The sequence below is a fragment of the Centruroides sculpturatus genome, unplaced genomic scaffold, assembly GCF_000671375.1.
Source record: "Centruroides sculpturatus isolate CEXI.00-Female unplaced genomic scaffold, Cexi_2.0 scaffold457, whole genome shotgun sequence".
Lineage (NCBI taxonomy): Eukaryota > Metazoa > Arthropoda > Arachnida > Scorpiones > Buthidae > Centruroides > Centruroides sculpturatus.
The window spans coordinates 270,021-289,668 of record NW_019385803.1 but is presented as its reverse complement, the minus strand read 5'-3'; the positions used below and the strand labels follow the sequence as shown (position 1 = coordinate 289,668).

The window sequence follows — 19,648 nt, the reverse complement described above, 5'->3', positions numbered from 1 at the left end:
TATGTCATCCCAGTACTCACATACTCTTTTGGAGTTATACATTGGACTCACACAGATCTCGAGCAACTCCAAAGGAAAACAAGAACAACACTTACTAAGCATAAACATCATCATCCTAAATCCACCACAGAAAGATTAACCCTTCCACGTAAAGTTGGCGGACGTGGCCTGATTGACATAGTTAACCTTTACTACAAACAACTACAGTCACTGCGAGAGTTTTTCTACAGGAAACAAGAAACATCACAATTACATAAAGCAGTAACTCTAGCAGACTTAAATAGCACACCATTAAACTTACACTCACATCATACAGATATGACACAACATATAAAAAACATAGACACTATTAAGCAATCATGGGTGCGAAAGGTACTCCATGGCAGACATCCCTATGACCTGCCCCAGGATTTTGTTGACAAAACTGCATCAAACAGCTGGTTAGCTCGGGGATGCCTCTTTGGGGAGACATAAGAATTTATGATTGCCATACAGGATCAGGACATAAATACTAAAAACTACAGAAAACACATACTCAAAGATACAACACTCGCAAATGACACATGCAGAAAATGTCACATCGTGCCAAAAACTATACAACACATCACTTCTGGTTGCAAGCTCTTGGCACAGACAGATTATTTACACAGACATAATCAACTAGCAAATATAATACACCAAGAGCTTGCAAAGAAATACAACTTAGTTACATTCACAAACCATACTACAAGTATATTCCACAGACAGTATTGGAAAACTACATGCACAAAATGTGCTACAACAGCCATAATCACAGATAAAACAGTTTATCACAACAGACCAGACATCACACTCATTGACAAACACAATAAAATCACATACATTATAGACATAGCCATTCCAAACATTCACAATGTACAAAACACATGCACTGAAAAAAATTAGCAAGTACACAGAACTGCCCAGGAAATAAGGCATCTGTGGAGGATGGATAGGGTGCTTATTGTATCTGTCGTTCTCTCCTGTACAGGTGTGATACCACACACACTACACAAAAGCCTGGAAACAGAACATTACAATTGAGTAGAAATAGATACATCACACTACAGAAGGCCACTATATTGAATACATGCCACATTGTTAGGAAATTCCTGAATACAGACCACACACACTTATTTTGGTTGCTATGCCTTGACTGTGGTCCGGCATAGTACACAGCCACCGGTGTGAACCGAGTATAACCCACTAAACCCAACATAATAAGTTTCAATAAAAATGATAAAATGTAAATTGAATTTTATTATAATGAGTTTGCTTGAATTTCATTTCTTCTGAGATCGCAGCAATGCGCGACGGGTAAGCTAGTAAAAATAATAAAATTTTACTTACAAATTGTTAAATTTCTTATGATTTTAAAGTTATAAACCATGGCACCGCAAACGTCTAGTCTGGTCTAATCTAATACATCAATAGTGCTACTTGTTCACAGATGCTACATATAATTGAATTAAGAATGAAAACAACAAAATAAATTATTCATTTCACAAATTTCATAAATACATTTCACAAATTTTTACCAAGCTGCTGTCATGAGTTGTATAGCAAGGGGTATATTCAAAATCTCATCATCAATCCAGTGAGATGCTGCCAGAAGTAATGCAAGTGCTGGCGTTTTCAAGAGAACACAAACACTGACTGCCAGGGATATCGGGAAAGAAAAACAAGAAAAATGGCGAATGATGTGGACTTCTATGTTACGTTAAATTTATTTTTGAACTTATTTAATGAGAACAACTTAATGAAAAATGAATATTTTGAAAAGAAAGGATGAAGATTTTTTAAATTTCTGTAGGAGTTTTGAATAACTAAATTCATCCTAACATTACAGTTTAACAAGTAAAACAAATTATATGATGTCATACGTAGATATACTATTAATAGTGTGACAATGCCGAAGGGCCTCCCTATACTTTGGCACCACGTGACCGAAGGGTCGATATCGCATCGGCGAAGATCGCAATGACAAGGTTCATCAGGACTGGCACCACTGTGTCTTTACAGACAGACACAGAAACCATCATGTTCTCATGTGTGTGAGTAAATGGATTTGGGATGGAGGGAGAGACAGTGCACCGGAAGTGACTTACGCAGAGAAGAGTTAACATAACAACTGTTTAATTGGTAACAATAGACCATGCAGGACATACAATATTTTGGTCTTAATCATGCTCGATTTGTTTCAAGGGATAATAGTTATATAAAATGGACATTAAAGTTCCACAGTTCCCGAGAGATAGAGAGTTTACAATAAATACGCATGGCGATAAATACCTTTTATGATATCTTGATCAGTAACCAATTGGTAAGACAGAAAGTCTGGCAAGACAGTTCTAATTCCAATAGTTCTGACTTTATCCTGTATGTTAGGCGATCCTTGATATTAGGTGAGATCGAGGAACTGGTGACGACTCCCCTACTTTGTTGTTCTGTTCTATATTTGGAACTGTTGAAATCGAGATATTAGTTGAGGTGATGAGAAAGCATCATTGTCAGGCCTGAGAACTTAACAGATGTTTTTCTCCCAGGTGTGTGAAAGTTGACAGTTATTTATCAAGTTTATAGTTGTTATGTGACGTTACGAACAAATCATGTAAACACACGGAAAGTCTGGATTCAGATCCTCACAATAGTATATTGAAAAAATCTATTAATATACTAACCGTGTGTTTATTTATTCAGGGTTTATTCATCAACAAATAAATTCAAAATTACAAATACAAAATAGAGTCTTATGAGCCTCATGATGGCTGCCATTTTGTGTGCTGGAGTATCAAGCACTAAAAACAATACTTACAGTTTGCTGGCAGCAACCAGAAGTTGTCTGAGATTTTGAATAGAGGTGCTGAGAGGTGCTGGTTACGCACTGAGATTTTGAATATGCCCAAGGATATGTTAGTATGTGAAGAATGTACATTATATGAATTAACAGACAATAAAGCACATCTCACATTCTGCATAAGCTTTGTTTAAACTCTAGGGCCTTATTTTGACAATGTGTAACTCATGGCTAAGATTCGTGAAATGACCTATAAAATGGAACACCATCTGTTGTTAAATCCAATATAATAAAGTTACATATTTTAATACAAATAAAATTCCAAATTTTGGCATTTTACAAAAACCTAAGACTAAACTATTCAAAATATGAGAGAGCTTTTTCCAACAGTAAAGGTATCAGCCTATCAGGATTTAGTTCAGATTCATGCTGTTCTTTAGAAATTTTCAAGGCTAATTGACCCAGCTATTTCAGTCTCCTTTATTTATGATCTTTTCATTCCATTATGAGAGTGGCTAAATCCATGATAGGCATGAAAACAGGGTCTTAATGTCTACAGAGTTGAGTGAAAACTAGTGATGTGCTGGGTATCCATATCCATGGATATCCGAGGGAAAAAAGATCCGTATCCGTTACTTTTTAGCAGATCTTTAACGGATCTTTTATCTTAATGAATTTCATTACTTATATGAAATTTTAAAGATATGTAGCAATAGCACATTTGTCATTTATTTTCGTAAAATATTTCCATATTACACTACTAAACTTTTTTGTCGACATTGTTTTTATTTTAATTTAACTCAACACTCTCCAAAAACACAAACGTAATCTATGCTATCCCGTGTCACACTAGCCACAAACCAGTGTTTTTCAATGTGGGGCCCATGCCCCACAGGGGGCAATTGGATTGCTAAGGAGGGCAATTCGAAAATGGACTTGTCCAGGAAAGAAATTTTGTTCTTTCCTGAACTAATTCTCAGTACTGTGCCAATCTTTAGACACCAGTATAAAGTCCTATTAATAAGTAAAGTCCAAGTAGACAATTAACAATAAAATATTAAAATTTAAGGACAGTAAGGTTTTTACAATTACAAGGACTTGTCCAGAGTTTAAGTTAACCGTATAGCCGCTGTATATGTTAGGGAGACATAAGAATTTTAGAAAGGCTTAGGTGGGGCATAGCACAAAAAAGGTTGGGAAACACTGCACTAAACTATTGTGGCGGTACGCTATATTTTTGTAAATATTAATTTTAGTTTAGTTTCGTTTCTTCTTTCTACCCTTTGTTCTATTGTTCTATTTTCTTCTAGAACTTTCTTATCTATTCCCTGTCCCTTGGGTGGGATGAGCAGTTCCTAGAAATTTGAGGAGCAAAGGTGTAAACAGGAGCCGGAGAAAAAAGAGAAGTGACGTAGCAGGTCATTCGTAAACCGGACGGCAGAGTGTACGGACGAGGTGAGAATACTGGGAGTCGTATTTTCAATGACCGGATAGTTCAGAAATAAGTTCAGAAAAAAGATCATGTTTTAAGGTCGTATTGACGACTGTGGAAGGAAAAATCCTAATTATTGAAGAAGAGAACTGGCCAGTTATAGGAGAAGGACGTGTGTTATCCCACCCAACAGTACGCATAAAGAAACAAGCCGAAAAAAGGGACAAAACCCCAGATATCCGTATTTCTATCTTATCTACCATTTTTTCTGTCTTCTTAATTCTATCCCTTTTTCTGTTATTAGTGTTAAGTTAGTGTTTAAGGTTAGTTTTAAGGTTCCGGGTTATATTGTCGCAATCGGGATCTGTATTGTACACGTGCTTTGGATACAGCTAACTATTATTATCACTGTAATTTCGCATGCTACTGTTTGTACATGAAGTTGGAATCCCCCAAAATAGAATCTGTATAAAGACGCGAAATAGCTTAATTGGAAAATTATATCAACTTTTGTTACTTTATCCTGTCTGCCTTTGTGGTGAATTCTAATTTAGCACACTTTTACACTATAAACAAAAACACGTGCAGTGCAAGTCAAAACACGTCGTGTTATTAATGCAAAGCGTGAACTATCGGTTCAAGGTCACACGCACCGGTGCCGACTGAGTGTGAAAGTTGAGATCCATATCCATATCCGTGGATCAAGACACTAATGATCCGTATCCGCGGATATATATTTTTAACGATCCGGCACATCACTAGTGAAAACAAAAGAGTGACCCTTTAGCAAAAATAAATTATAATTCTCAAGATAGGGAAAAGTATATTTATTGAAAATTTGAATCATTTCCTTTTGGGCTCCATTTTAATACTGTCACTAGTAAGATTTGGAAATATTTACTTAACAATGACAACATTAAAAGTAAGTATCAGGTCAGTCCATAAGTTCGTGTGCATTTTTATCTACAAAAAAAGCAACAAAAAATTTTAATTAAATCTTATTTCAATCTATAATGTATTCACCATTATTTTGTACAATTTCTTGCCATCTTGATGGTAGCTTTTTAATCCCGTCTTTGTAAAATGATTTCGGTTTTGAATCAAAATATTCAGAAATAGCCCTTTTTACATTGTTCTCATCCTCAAAAGTTTTTCCTTTTAAAAAATTCTGCAAACTCCGAAAAAGATGATAATCACTGGGAGCAATATCTGGCAAATATGGTGGATGAGGTAAAATTTCCCAGTTGAAGCTTTGGAGTTGAGCAGTTGACGTTGTTGTCAGTTAGCTATTGACAGTTCATGTGGTATCCATTTTCCTAGCTTTGAAACTTTTCCGATTTGTTGTAGATGTCTATGAACAGTTCCATGGGATGAATTTAAACGTTCTGCAATTTCATCAACTGTTAAAGATGGTTCTGCTTCAACTAGTGCAGAGAGAGCATCATCATCAAAGTCAACAGGTCTTCCAGTACAAGCCTTATCCTCCACACTAAAATCATTATTTCTAAATCTTTCAAACCACTTCTGTGCAGTCCTTACACTAATTACAGTTTGATTATGAACAATATTTAATTTTTTGGCTGCATTTGTAGCATTCTCATCACTTAAAAATAAAAAGTATAAAACACGTCTCTTATATTCATCTGTTACTTCCATTTTAACGAAAATAAACAACTGAAATGTTCCCAATTCTGAACAGTATTATATGAATGAGATCCAATTTAACACTTCAGTGTAAAAAGTATCACATTAGACTGACATTTTTAACAGCAAAACAAGATTTTTCTCAAGGTCATAAAATACGCATGAACTTATGGACTGACCTGATAGTTTCTCAAAATGTTTTTATAGTATTTAATGTTACCAGATGAATTATTGGTTAAATAATTAAACATAATTACAATCATCAAATATGTAAATTATAATTCAAAATCATCTAAACTAGAAAAAACAACTACTGTACTAGAGGATAGATTTTACCTTTAGAGTTAAACTATGCTAGTCATTCTCAACTGCAATTTGGAATATTCATGATGGCAATGTGGAAAGCATTTAGCTTCTAATTGCAATACTCAAACATCTGATAATGTTTAAATATAGATAAAGTTTTCAAGTTCAAAATTTGTTTATATAGAAAGAGAACCTGAATTTTTTTAAATGCAGTACTTTACAAGTCTTAACAGTATACAAACTATAATATATTTAACCTGGCAATTGGAATACTGTTTTTTTTTTTACATAAGAAGTTGCATGGGATGACTAACATTCACAATCACCACTCAGTGCAAGTTCTAATCTACTGATTTTTTTTTTAATAAAGAGGAGGTATTGTTGTCTCTACTGTACATACAAAATTTCATTGGTAGAAGCCCATTCATATTGGAGATATTAGTAGTAAACCCTGTGAGCTAAAAGTTCTGATTTAAAAGTTTGTGTTCCTTTATTGTTTAAGAACAATTTTCACAAAAATAAAAATCTGGTTATTTTGAGAGAGATGTGAATGAGCCTGTTAGGACAATTGCTTTTGTTTCAAACCTGAAAAGAGTTCAAATCATGTGTGAGGGATGCAACAACGAGTGGGCCCACCAACAGCGAAAGGGGAAATTTGGAGAGACGTGGTGGATACGACTCGATCAGGGTGTGTACCTGGGGGTGAGAGATTTATTGGAGGGTGTGGGAGTTAGGGACAGAAGTGGAGGAGGAGAGAAGGAAAACGATGAAGAAGCGCAGTTGAACCGTTCTTCTCCCACGCTTGACATCGTTGTTCACCATTAACTGTGTATCCATCTCAGAACGAATAATAAAGTGTCCTGTTCGTAGTCTCATCCTTTTGTGTTATTGCACATAGCCATGACATCATGTAATAACTGCTCCAATTATGTGGTTTATTAAAGAAGACTCTCCTTGCCATAGATGTAATTTGGCACACTTTAAAATTAATGCACTCTCCTTTAATAGATGTGTTGAAAGTCTACAGGCATTCTAAAGATCTGATCTGGTTTATTTTAAATGCTCTCACATGTTTGGCAACAGACGTTAGCATTGACCCCAAGCTCATGGCATATATTATGATAGTGGTGTTATGTTTGTTGTAAACTATATCATATTTATAATAAATAAGAAAATTGGTTAAAAAGTGAACAATAGATTGATTGAGATCAGCATTACAACTTCTGTCATCAAACATCAAATTGTTTATCATCATATAATTACCAACAGATTTGTCACTGACAGCATCACCAACTTTTAATATATATATATATATAATTCTTTCTGATTGAGATATACATTTGACAATTAAAGAAAATACTACAGACAAGAAAGTTCTTGTCCTCTTTTTTTATAGTAATTTTGATATTTTTTGAAACAAAGGTTTGAATAAGTGCTGTTGGGATAGAATTGTGCAGAAACACAATTCCCACCTTTTTTTTAATTTCAAACTATTAATGGTCAACATTGCAGAAAGTCGGTTGGAGAAATGACTGTTGGTTTTTGAATGTGTGGCTGCTGATTGGTTGGCTGATCACCTCACCAGTGGACCTCTGACAGAAGAGCGAAACACTGATTGGTCATCAAGCTTGTTGTTGACCGATATAAAAGGTTGAAGTCAAGGCGGGAAAGTTAAGTTCGGCTAAGAAAAGTTCAAGTTGGTCAGTTAAGTTGGTCAAAGGAACTTGGTTAAAGTTAAGTTGGTTTACGTTCAGTTCTGTTTAAGGAGGTTAAGCTTCGCTTAGGACTTCATGTTGGAAGGGAGTTGGTTAATGTTAAGTTCAAGACAAGGTTGGATTTGTCTCGTCTGTTTCTTCAACAACCGCGAGAAGGAGCTTACATCTAGCTACGACTCAGATACGTCGCAAGGTGTCTTTTTGATGGACCTGTTCAGCATACTGGACTATTTGAACTTTGTTTTGTGTAATTGGCATACTGAGCTGGTCACCATTTGTAGGTGTGAAAACATACATTGTAAACATTGTAAATGTTGAAAATTTGTGACTGTTGCGAACATTGTAAGTTTGACTAGTGCTATTTAGATTAAAGTGCTAGTATAAGTGAATTATATGTCAAAATTGACACAATGTTATGATTTTTTATAATAAAATTTTAAGTACGTTCTATAAAATGAAAAAGTTTTAGAAAACAACAAAGTAGATTAAATCTGATCATCAGATAATTTGATAAAGAATTAAAAAGAACAGTTTTTAAGGAGTCGAAAGAACTAGTATTCATATTTTGGAATGTAGTCAAAAATAAAAAATAATGTGAAAATGCTCACGTTCTATATTGTGTGAGTAATAATTATTTCTCAAATAATACTTAGAGCAAGTAGTTTTATCCCCTTCCTAAGCTATTCAGATTATATTAACAAATTTATTATTAGCTGGAATCAAGTCTCTGAAAGCATTTCTCATTTAATATTCCTTTATCATCAGAAGAGTGATCAGTCTTCCATTTTATAATTTTACATATCACTTGTAGTTATTACTAGCATGTTTGTAAGTAGCTTTGAACATATAACAATATTCATATTTTAAGTGGCACTTGATTTTACTGTTGTTATAAACATTAGAATTTTCTATTATATTTTGTATTAGTGAGGAAATCTTAGTCAGCCAAATAAACTGCTAGATTCTTTTGGCTTATCCAGCAAATTTGGCATTTATAATCAAATCAGGTTGTTGCATGTTCTGATTGTTGACTAAGATGCATAACAAAACTCAAATTCAGTTATGATTGAGTATGAAGAGAATTTGTGAAACAAGCTTAAAGTAAATAAATTTTTTTTAAACTATATGTTTTCAATAATGTGGTTTGATTAATTTCAACCTTTGTCTTCCAGCAATACAGTACTTTATTAAAAATGTTTGTTTTTAATAAAGTACTGTATTGCTGGAAGACAAAGGTTGAAATTAATCAAACCACATTGCTGGAAGACATAAGGAAGGTGTGAATTTAATTATTGTTAAGTTCCAGCTTTGAATAACACATTGCTCAATATGTTTTGTAGTAATTTTATATTTTCTTTTAATAAGTTTTAATTTCAGATACAGCTAAGTTACTTTTTCTCTTCTACAGTTGAAATTAATATATTACTTTGAATTTAACTTGCATTTTTATTATGTTTCTTGAATTTTAAATTTAAGGATTTTAAATTCACGGTAATTTTCACTTCTCAAGAGTTTAGTTTTATGACAAATTTCTCATTTTTTGTTAATTATGCTTTAAAAGTAGAAATGCTAATATAGTTGTAATATTAGCATTTCTACTTTTTCATAAATTTTTAAAAATTAATTTATTTTTAAATATTATCCAATTTTTTTCTAGAAATCCTTAAGTTACTGTTTTAAACTCAAAATAATATGGTATATCATATCTTGCATCGCTGTCACTTTAAAAAAAAATTGACAAAATTTATTTCTTTTAAATTATGTTTTTAATGTATTTGTATGTATGTTTTTAATGCATTTAATCTAATTTAAGAGAGATTTATTTTTACATATTGACCTCTTATAAATTTTATCATAATCACTTAACTAGAAATTAGATTCAAGTTTACAATAGAAAACAGTTTGTAAGAAAAAATTGTTTGTGAGTTTTTAATTATGTTTGATAAGTTTTTTCCTACTTCTATAAGATTTAGTGTGCTTAAACTTTGCATCTTTATTTGCAATGACAATGCAATTTATTAAAATTTAATTTTTGACAAAGACACATTCATCTATGCAAATTTTAGAGAAGCCATTTCTAGTTGTAACCAAATAATACAGGCATCAGGAATGATTATTAGATGAGAATTGTTAAGTGACGATTTTTAACATATAAAGTTGATGATACAATGTTTGTGTTCTGAACATTGTTAGTCTCATCTAGAATTTCGTATTTCTAGTTTTAAAATTGAATTTTAGTAAATTTAGATGAAATTAGTTCTTAAAAGTATTCTTAATATTTAATGGTAGAAATATAGGCCTATTAGTGCTTCCTAAAACTAAAATCATACTAGAAAAAATTTATAAGCCATATTTTTATTACATTGAAAATTATAAAATTAGTTTTGCCCACTAGATTAATGTAATTAAAAATGAAACTAGATAGGTTAAAGAATGAATTTTAGTGCATTGGAAGTAAGTAGATTTTTAAAAAAGTTCTATGCAATGTGACAGTACAGTACATAATACATTAAATATTTTCAGTTATTTTACCTATATCTATAATTTTATATTTCCTGTTCCTATTATATATAACAGAGGGAAAATATGGCAATTGGTAAAAAAAAATGACCCTCCAAGGTTTTTACCTTTTTGGACTTGGAACCTTGAAACATTGAGAAATGTAAAAAAAAATCAAGATTGTTTCTGTATGTATGGATATTAAAGTGTGTGGGGGGCACAGTTTTTTACCTTCTAAAGCTTAATAAGTCATGTGCGTTTTGTCCAAAATTTCTGAAATTTTGTGGGAGATTTGTATATTAGGGGATTGATGCTATTAAATTTTGGTGGTTAAAGGTTGGAAGGGTGGGAAGATAAAGGGGGCTTGTGTGTCATATCTCAAATAGGGTTGGAATTAATGATGATTTTACTTGTTATTAGCATTTACAATTTTTTATAAACCCATATCTACCCTCAAAATTAAGCCTTTTGCCATTTTATAATAATTGAAAATATCATAACAGATGGTGCAGTTTTAAATGTTGCCAGGAAAATTAAGCAACTTATTGCTGGATTTTTTAACCATTTGATGATGATACAATAAAATTGAAATTATTTGTGTAGATGCTTTTTAATCAATAACATGTTGAAATTTTTAATGTTTAGAACAATGGTTCTTAACCAGTGTTCCTCAAACTTGCCTAGAGTGTTTCACAAAAAAAAGCTTTAAAGTTTTTACTGTAAACTAGGTAGCCCAACAGTTCAATTAATGTTAACTCGTTTAAAATTAAAATTAAAAAAGTTTTTTAAATTACGATACAAAAATTAATTAAAACTAAAAATTATAATTAAATTTAAAAATAATAAAATAATTAAAACACTGGCCTTTACACCAAAATCTAAACCAAAATTAAAAAATAAAATCAAAACTAATTAAAATCAAATTAATGTTTAAATTTGTTATTTGTGTATGGCAATGATGGAACATTTTGCTTTTAATATTTATACAGATATAAAAACTAAATCTGTATATCTGTATTTTGTATATAACCAAAAGTTATTATTTAAAAATCAAACTTAAAGAATGGTTGCTATGGGAGCAAATGAATAGCTCTCTCTTCAACTCCAAGCTGGAGTCAAATGTGAAGTCTTTTCATGTCTCCTATCCTTATGCAAAGACCTTCTTCCTTTGGTAATTACCTCTTTCCATGAATTCATGCTGAGTCCACGGAGGAAGTTAATGGGTAGTCTTTTTGAGGAACCAATTGTAGACTTCACAGGCAACCCGGTTTGCCTTACATGCTGCTTCTTTGTGAAGTGTTGGTTTCAGTTTTGGTGGAGATGGAACATTTTGCTTTTAATATATATACAAATTTATTCCAATATACTACAGGAAATCCTTGTTAATTCAAACTTTGATAGTTTGAATTAACAATGGATTTGAATCTGTTATATTTAATATTACTTAACATTTATTTAATATTTTATAATTTCTTTATATAAAGTCCCTTTTTGCTTTTATTTTTATTTCTTAGAAATGAAAATATTTATGATGTCAAAATAAATTTATTAATTTTGAACAGTGTCTTGGACAAGATGAAAGTATATCGACAGATCAGAGACATCGGCATCATAGCGCACCTGATGTGAAAGATCCAGTTTCTGAACCTTCTATTACTTCAGGAGTAGAAGATTATAGAAATTTTCACATTGTCAAAACAACCCAACATGGTATTTTTGAACGGTGTAAAGAAATAATTGAAGATGGATATGATGTAAATGAAAGAGATGAAGAAAATGTTACATTACTTCATTGGGCTGCAATTAATAATCGGCAGGAAATTGTAAAATATTACATATCCAAAGGAGCTGAAGTAGATGCAATCGGAGGAGAATTAAAATCTACTCCTTTACATTGGGCAACTCGGTATAATATAATATTTTAATGTATATTTAATTAGTTTTACATACATTATTAAAAAGTTAGTTCAGTTAATAGATTGTTTTTGTAACTAGATTTAGATGTCTTTGGAGTTGATTATATATTATTAAATTTTAATACAGGCAAGGTCACTTAGCCATGGTGGTACTTTTAATGCAACATGGAGCTGATCCTTCCTTAAGAGATGGAGAAGGTTAACTAAATTTTCATATGAAATTTTTATTATTATATTGTTTATTTTTATTAATATTTTTTGTTTTTTGTAGGATGTGCATGCATTCATTTAGCTGCACAGTTTGGTCATACAGCAATTGTGGCATATCTTGTTGCTAAAGGACAGGATGTAAATGTTATGGATCATAATGGAATGACTCCTCTTATGTGGTCAGCATATAGAGTTACAACGTAAGATTTTTGAATAGTTTTATGAATTTAAGAAACAATCATTAAGGCTTTAAAGTAGTAATACTAAAATATTTTTAATGAGTAGAAATGATCCAACAAGGTTGCTACTTACTCTTGGTGCTAGTCTAAGTATGAGTGATCGCTATCATCGCAATACTTCCCTTCATTGGGCAGTATATGCAAGGAATGGTGTAGCAGTCTCTCTTCTATTAAAACAAGGGGCTAATGTCTTTATAAAAAATGGTCAGGTCAGAAGATATAAATTTAGCTTTTATATTGAACTTTAGATATAATTTGTTTTCAAAGTTTAATTTTCTCTTTAGGGAGACACTCCACGTGCTATGGCTGAAAAGTTATCTGCAACATGGATTGCTAATCGCATTCATGAAGTTGAGAAAGAAAAAGAATTACCTAACAAAAATTGCTGTCTTCGTATTTATAAAGACAAAGTAAGATATATTATCATTATTTATTGATTTAAATATTAAAATATATTAATAAATACACGAATATTTTAACAAAACTAATAAAATGATTTACTAGATTCCACATTTATTTACAAATTACTTTCTAGCACTTTTGGACAGTCAAGTCCATCATCAGGAGATGTATGATTGAGAAAATATTTTCCTGACAATGGACTTTATCTGAAAATGCTAGAGAGTAACTTCTAAATAAATATGCTTTCTTGTAAATTATGTTGCTTTTTAAATTATACTTATTGAAATGTAGATTTGAATATCACAAACTTTTTATAGATTGGAGTTTTTGTACATAACACACCTTATTTTAGAATCTTTGTTTAACTCTAATAAGTTATTTTACAGAAAACCGATTAACATTGTCTACAAAACTTTGGAATTCGTAATTAAGTTTGTTTTGGATTCTTACTTTTGTAAGAAAATCTGGACTTGAAGAAGATCCAATGAGGGAAAAGGATTGAAAACATTTGTCCATTTTCTACAAAAAGGACTTATTGGAGTTAAACAAGGGTTCTAAAATATAGCAAGGGTTTAAAAGCAATTTAAAAATTTGCTTTGCTGTTAATTTAAAATAAATTATATTTAAACTTTGAAGATAGCATGAAGACAACAGATATAATGACATACAAATGCAAATCTGAATATTTTGATATTTAGATTTAAAAACACAAATTACTAAGAGGATTGCCAGGTGGCGTCAAGTTGAACAGTGCTTTGTCTTTGTTCCAGTTCTAATTTTATTATTAATTTATTTCTATTATTTCTTCAAAACATTTGGTTGTCTTATTTTTGATTTTTGGCCTCTGGTCCATGTGAGTATTAAAAATTTGTATTATTTTGTTGCTAGTCAACCCTGCACTCTTGCACATGGCTTAGTGTGATAGCTAAGCCTAATCTGCAGCACGATGCCTGGGTGCAAATCTAAAGCTACCCCAGAAAACATCTCTGCAGCCATTGAAGAAATATTGAAACTAAGATTTACAGAAGCCATCAACCAACTAAAAAGTATTTATCAGCCCATAGTGAATAAATACCAGTCAACCAACAAGAAAGCTACACAATGGATCAACTAATACAAAGGATAACTGACATTCATTTATGTTGTTTAGATAAATACAGTGTAGTACAAGAAGAAATAGTTAAAATGCAAGATGATAAAATACATTATCAATTGCAATTGAAATCATATGCAAATGCTGTTAAAGCTTCAAGAGTCAAAGTCCATACCAGCCTGGTCAAGTACAAAAAAAGGAGACATTACTGTTAACTCCAGGGATTAAAAACTTGCAAGTGGATAAAAATACAGTCAGAAGTCATTTAGGATCTGTACTAAAACCAGCTACAAATGGCATCAGGATTGACTCCTGTCTGGTGCAAAAAGATGGGACAGTCAACCTCCAAATATCCAACACTGCCGGTGTCAATAAAATTATTGAAATAATCAACAATAATAATGACTCCAAATTCAAATTTTCGACAAGAAAGAAAACTAAAAGAAAGCCCTTAGTTCAAATACACCATATGTGCTCTAACCTAAATAAAGAGGAGTTGTTTAACACTGTCATTGTACAGAATGATAACTTAAAAAAATACTTAAAGAAAAAGATCAGATACTACAACCACTATTCTCCTTCAGATCAAGGCAGACTCTCTTCAAGAAAAAACATGGGTTTTGTTGACCACACCACAAGTTCATCAAAATTTACTAAAAAACAGAAGTGTGTATATAGGACTTAGATCTCATCAAGTCTTTAATTACTTAGGAATCAAACATTGCTACAACTGCTGTAAATTTGGTCATATTGCTTCAAAATGTGTACCGGAACAACCAGACCTGCTCACATTGTGGTGTCGAGGATCATAGATGTAGAATGTGTGGAAAAGACCAAGTCTTCTGTTATTAAGTGCATTATTTGTATCAGATGGGCTAAACGTCTAAAAATCAATGTTCAAAATGTTTCTCTCAAAGCCATGGACCCAGAATGTCCTGTATACTTAAAAGTTAAATCAAAACTGATTGAAAAAACAGACTATGAAGAAGCTATATACCAAGAATCATATTAAAATTCTTCAATTTAATGTCAATCACTCCAAGGCTGTCACAGGAAATCTGGCAAAATACTTAATAGATAATGACATAGACATTGCTCTATTACAGGATCCTTACATATATAATACCAAAGTTGTTGGCTTTCCTGGGAGTTTCAAGATTATCTCTGCAGCTGTCCTCAATCCCCTAGCTTGCATTATTATATGAACCAAATATCCCCATATTGCAGCTAACCCAGCTATGTAATGAGTACTGCACTGTAATATCTATTACTCTGGATACTGTTCTGTTCTTATCTCCAGTTTATTGCTACCCTGGCTGGCTTCTGAATGATGCCATCTCTTTTTTAGAGGAAACCTATGAACCAATTGATAAGAAATAAGAATAGGCTGCTGATTGGTGTTGACTCAATGCCAGAAACACTCTTTGGTATGATATCATAGAATATAGCAGAGGTACCCAATTTGAAGAATTCTTAGAATATCAAAATTTTACTGTTATAAATGAACCAAGTGATTCAACTTATGACTCTATTCTGGGCAAAAGTTGGATTGATTTAACTATCACTGGCTCCTCTCTGGCTAAAAAGATCACAGGTTGGTCTCTGGTAGAACAGGAGATGCTTTCTGATCACAGAGCCATCTCCTTTTGCATTGAACAGCAACACAGGCTTTGCCTTACAAAAAGTAATGCCTTCAACCTAAAAACAGCAAACTGGTAAATGTTTTATGGTCTAATTCAAGAAAAATTGAATAATTTAAGTACACTAACCTATCTTAACACTGAACAGGAAATTGATAAATGGGGCTTAAGGCTAAATAACATTCTGAAAAATGCAGCAGAGAAAGCCATTCCCAGGAAAGTTCCTCTAAAAAAAGCTGTACTGTGGTGGACCCAGCATTAACATTTCTGAGAAAACAGGTCAATTCCCATAGGCACAAATTTCAAAGGCAGAAAAATCCCAATTGAGAGTCAATCAAGAAACTGACTACAGGTCAGCAAAAAAGGAATATATTAGAGAAATGGAGTCAGAAAAGCTGAAATCCTGGCAGAACATACAAAGGGAAATCTTAATCCATGGAAAAACGTTTATAGGATTTTAAACAGGAACAACACAGATCTTACACTTCTGGCACCCATAGATAACATCCATCAAAGTTATGATATCAAATCTGCTTTATCAGCCCTGGCTGCACAACTTTTTCCTGGAGATAATACTACAGATGAATTCTCTGAACACAAATCAGAAAAAACTGTCAAAGTGTGTGTTCAGCTCCAACTGATAGATAATTATTTCTCCACTTTCGAACTCAAGAAAGCTATTTTCTCCGTGGGACCTCATAAGGCTCCAGGATGTGATGAGATCTATTCCAAAATGCTACAGATGTGTTTCAACCTTTTGGAGCCACGTCTACTCAGTCTGTACAACTCCTGCCTAAGACTTTCTTGCTTTCCTGATCAGTGGAAAATTACCAATGTCATCCTTATCAAAAAGCCAAAGACTGAAAATGACAACCCCTCCAAACAGTATAGACAAATTAGCCTTCTTCCAGTAATAGGTAAAGATTTTGAAAAAATTATTTTAGGCTGACTTGTGTGGCATGCTAATACGTACTACTGGCTTGACCCAAACCAGTAAGGCTTCAGAAAAAGCAGAAGTGCTGAAGATGCCATCTATGCCTTGACAGACATTAAAGAAGAAGGCCTGAATAACAAAGTTTATACTGCAGCTATATTTTTGGATATTAACCTGTTCTATGTTGATCCCAAAAATATTCATGTTGACCTCATTGACCTGCGTGGGCGATCCTGAATATTTCCGTGTTTACATCAGAACGTTTTTGATACTAGATGTCGCTTTGCGTCACAATTTTTATATTAAAACGAAGTTTTAAAATAAAATTTTTTTCGTTTTTATATTATTTAATATATATATTTTGTTTGTGAAACATTAAAAAATGATTTTTTACGATACAGTAAACACAATTATTATTTAAAAAAAAAATTTTAGGCTTAACATAGACGAAAATTCAACATGGTGTCACAGGCAACAAATAAAAATTTCAACATCGAATAGGTTAAAGGAGCCTTTGACAACTACTGGCACTCAAGCATTATCAATGATCTCTCCCAACTAGATTGTCCAATCTATCTTATCAAGTTGGTCTCCTCTTTTTTAACTAATAGGAAAATGATCACTTACCATGATCACTCTGTTAAAAACTCCTAACTAAATATTGCCCTCAAGGTGGTATCCCATCTCCTTTCTTATGGAACCTGGTGGTAAATTCCTTTCTGAAAACCAAATATGACAAGACAATTAGTGTTCAAGCCTATGCCGATGACCTTGTCATTGTGTGTCAGCAAAGGGACACTGCTTTTCTGGAAAGTAGAGCTTCCAAATGGGCCTATCTTAATAAACTCCAATTCTGTACTTATAAGACCAAAGCCATGCTTTTCACCAACAATTACAAATTTACATACCCCAAGGTTTTACTAAATGGTAACTTAATCAAATGGTTAGATTGGCAAAAGTATCTGGGAGTAATCCTTGATACTAAACTCACATACAGTTATCATATTGATTATATCTTGGCTAAGGCCAAGAAAATAAACTACATGCTGCTAAAATGTGCTAGATGCACCTGGGGACTAAATCATAAATCTTGTAAAACTCTATATAATGGGGCAATACAACCAATGCTACTTTATGCAGCCTCTAGCTGGGGTCATGTAACTAGTAAAAATTCAATAGCAAATAAATTACTCTCTTCAAAGACAGTTTGCCATCAGAATTTCAAAGTGCTGCAGAACCGTTTCTACAAATGCCTCTCTGATACTAGCAGAGCTCCTTCCTTTGCCACTATGTATTGAGGAAAAAGTTCTAAACTACTACATCAGAACCACAAACATCAAGGCTCAACAATGGTCTCTACTCCTATCTACGGCTATTCATATGCTACCACACTGCAATTACCCTTCTAACTGTGTTCATCACCCTTGTAAGTAGGGTTATCCCAGGGTGCATTTGTTGTCATCTGCTTCCTCCATGGATAACCATGCTGACATTAATATCTACACAGATGGGTCCAAAGGCCCCCTTCATGTCAGCTCAAGTGTCTGTATCTTCCTGCAAGCTGACATATTTTGCCCAAAATATGTTAGAAGGTACAGATACCCCCCACATACCTCCATCTATCAAGCTGAAGATGATGCTGTCTAGTGTCAAGCTGAAGATGAAGCTGTTCAGTAGACCACTTCACTACCTAACAAAACTCTTTCTATCAACATTTACAGTGATTCTCAGTCTGTCCTAAAAGCTCTTTTAAACCCCAATTGCAATAGCAACAAAATCACATATATCCAGCACCATATTAAAAATCATGTTAATAAGAAAACTTTTATTTTTGTTCCTGGCCGTATTGGCATACTAGGAAATGAAAAAGCCGACTTTGAGGCTAAGTCAGCTGCAAAGGACACTGACTTGGACTATACTCTCATCCCTCTCTCACGTAGCAGCCTTAAAAATTATATTCATAACAATGCTATGCAGAAGTGGAACCAACAATGGTTGAGCAGTAAAACTAGTAAAATAACAAGACTTTATTTTCCTAGTGTTGAATGCAGATTCTCATCACCACTTAGAGATTAAATGTTTGCTACTGCTCAACTACTTATTGAGCATGGTAATTTTTGAAGCTACCTGGCGATGTATAACTGGGCAGAAACTGCCTTTTTGCTTTTGCTCTACAGAAACCCTTGATACCATCAACCATATGATATATCATTGTCCAATTTACGATCAAGATAGACTTGTTCTGAAATTAGAAATCTTCACACATGGTTTCAGGTGGCCATGTCCACTCGATAAGCTTGTTCAGAAGACACTGATGCTTTTTACAATTATGTTCAAAAAATATGGAAGAAAAGACTATTTATAATTTTTAGTTTTTTACATTTTAGTTTTCACTAAAAGCTGAATACTAATTTTATGTTTACTTTGTATCATTTATTTTTGGTTTAAGTATCCTTACTGTTATACTCCCATAGGAGTGGTGCACTTATTTCTATAAATAAAAAAAAAACACAAATTACTATTTTTACATAAACTATTTAAATATATGAAATAGTAACTTTAACAATAATAAAACAATTTAACAACATGACATTTAAATGCTAAGTTAATCATATTTTCTGAATGTATAATTTAACTCAACTTGTCAGAAATTTCATGGTAGTGGGGAAGTGTGTGGATCTGACAATTATATATATAAATAATTTACAAATATTATGTAAATATAAAAATTTTATTAGTATTCATCTATTTTAAACATTTTTGTTTATAAATTAATCAGTGGAAAATAGTGGAAATTAATCAG

General features: G+C 32.6%; 1 protein-coding gene across 1 annotated transcript in view; it reads left to right on the top strand.

Annotated features, from left to right (window-relative positions):
• Nucleotides 1-19,648, top strand: part of LOC111642216 (palmitoyltransferase ZDHHC17-like) — a 70,491-nt gene that overhangs the window by 12,995 nt on the left and 37,848 nt on the right. Inside the window, exons 2-6 of the mRNA XM_023388513.1 lie at nucleotides 11,974-12,317; nucleotides 12,455-12,525; nucleotides 12,599-12,737; nucleotides 12,823-12,985; nucleotides 13,061-13,186. Of these exons, the coding sequence (XP_023244281.1) occupies nucleotides 11,974-12,317; nucleotides 12,455-12,525; nucleotides 12,599-12,737; nucleotides 12,823-12,985; nucleotides 13,061-13,186 (843 nt within the window). The remainder of the gene's footprint in view (nucleotides 1-11,973; nucleotides 12,318-12,454; nucleotides 12,526-12,598; nucleotides 12,738-12,822; nucleotides 12,986-13,060; nucleotides 13,187-19,648) is intronic.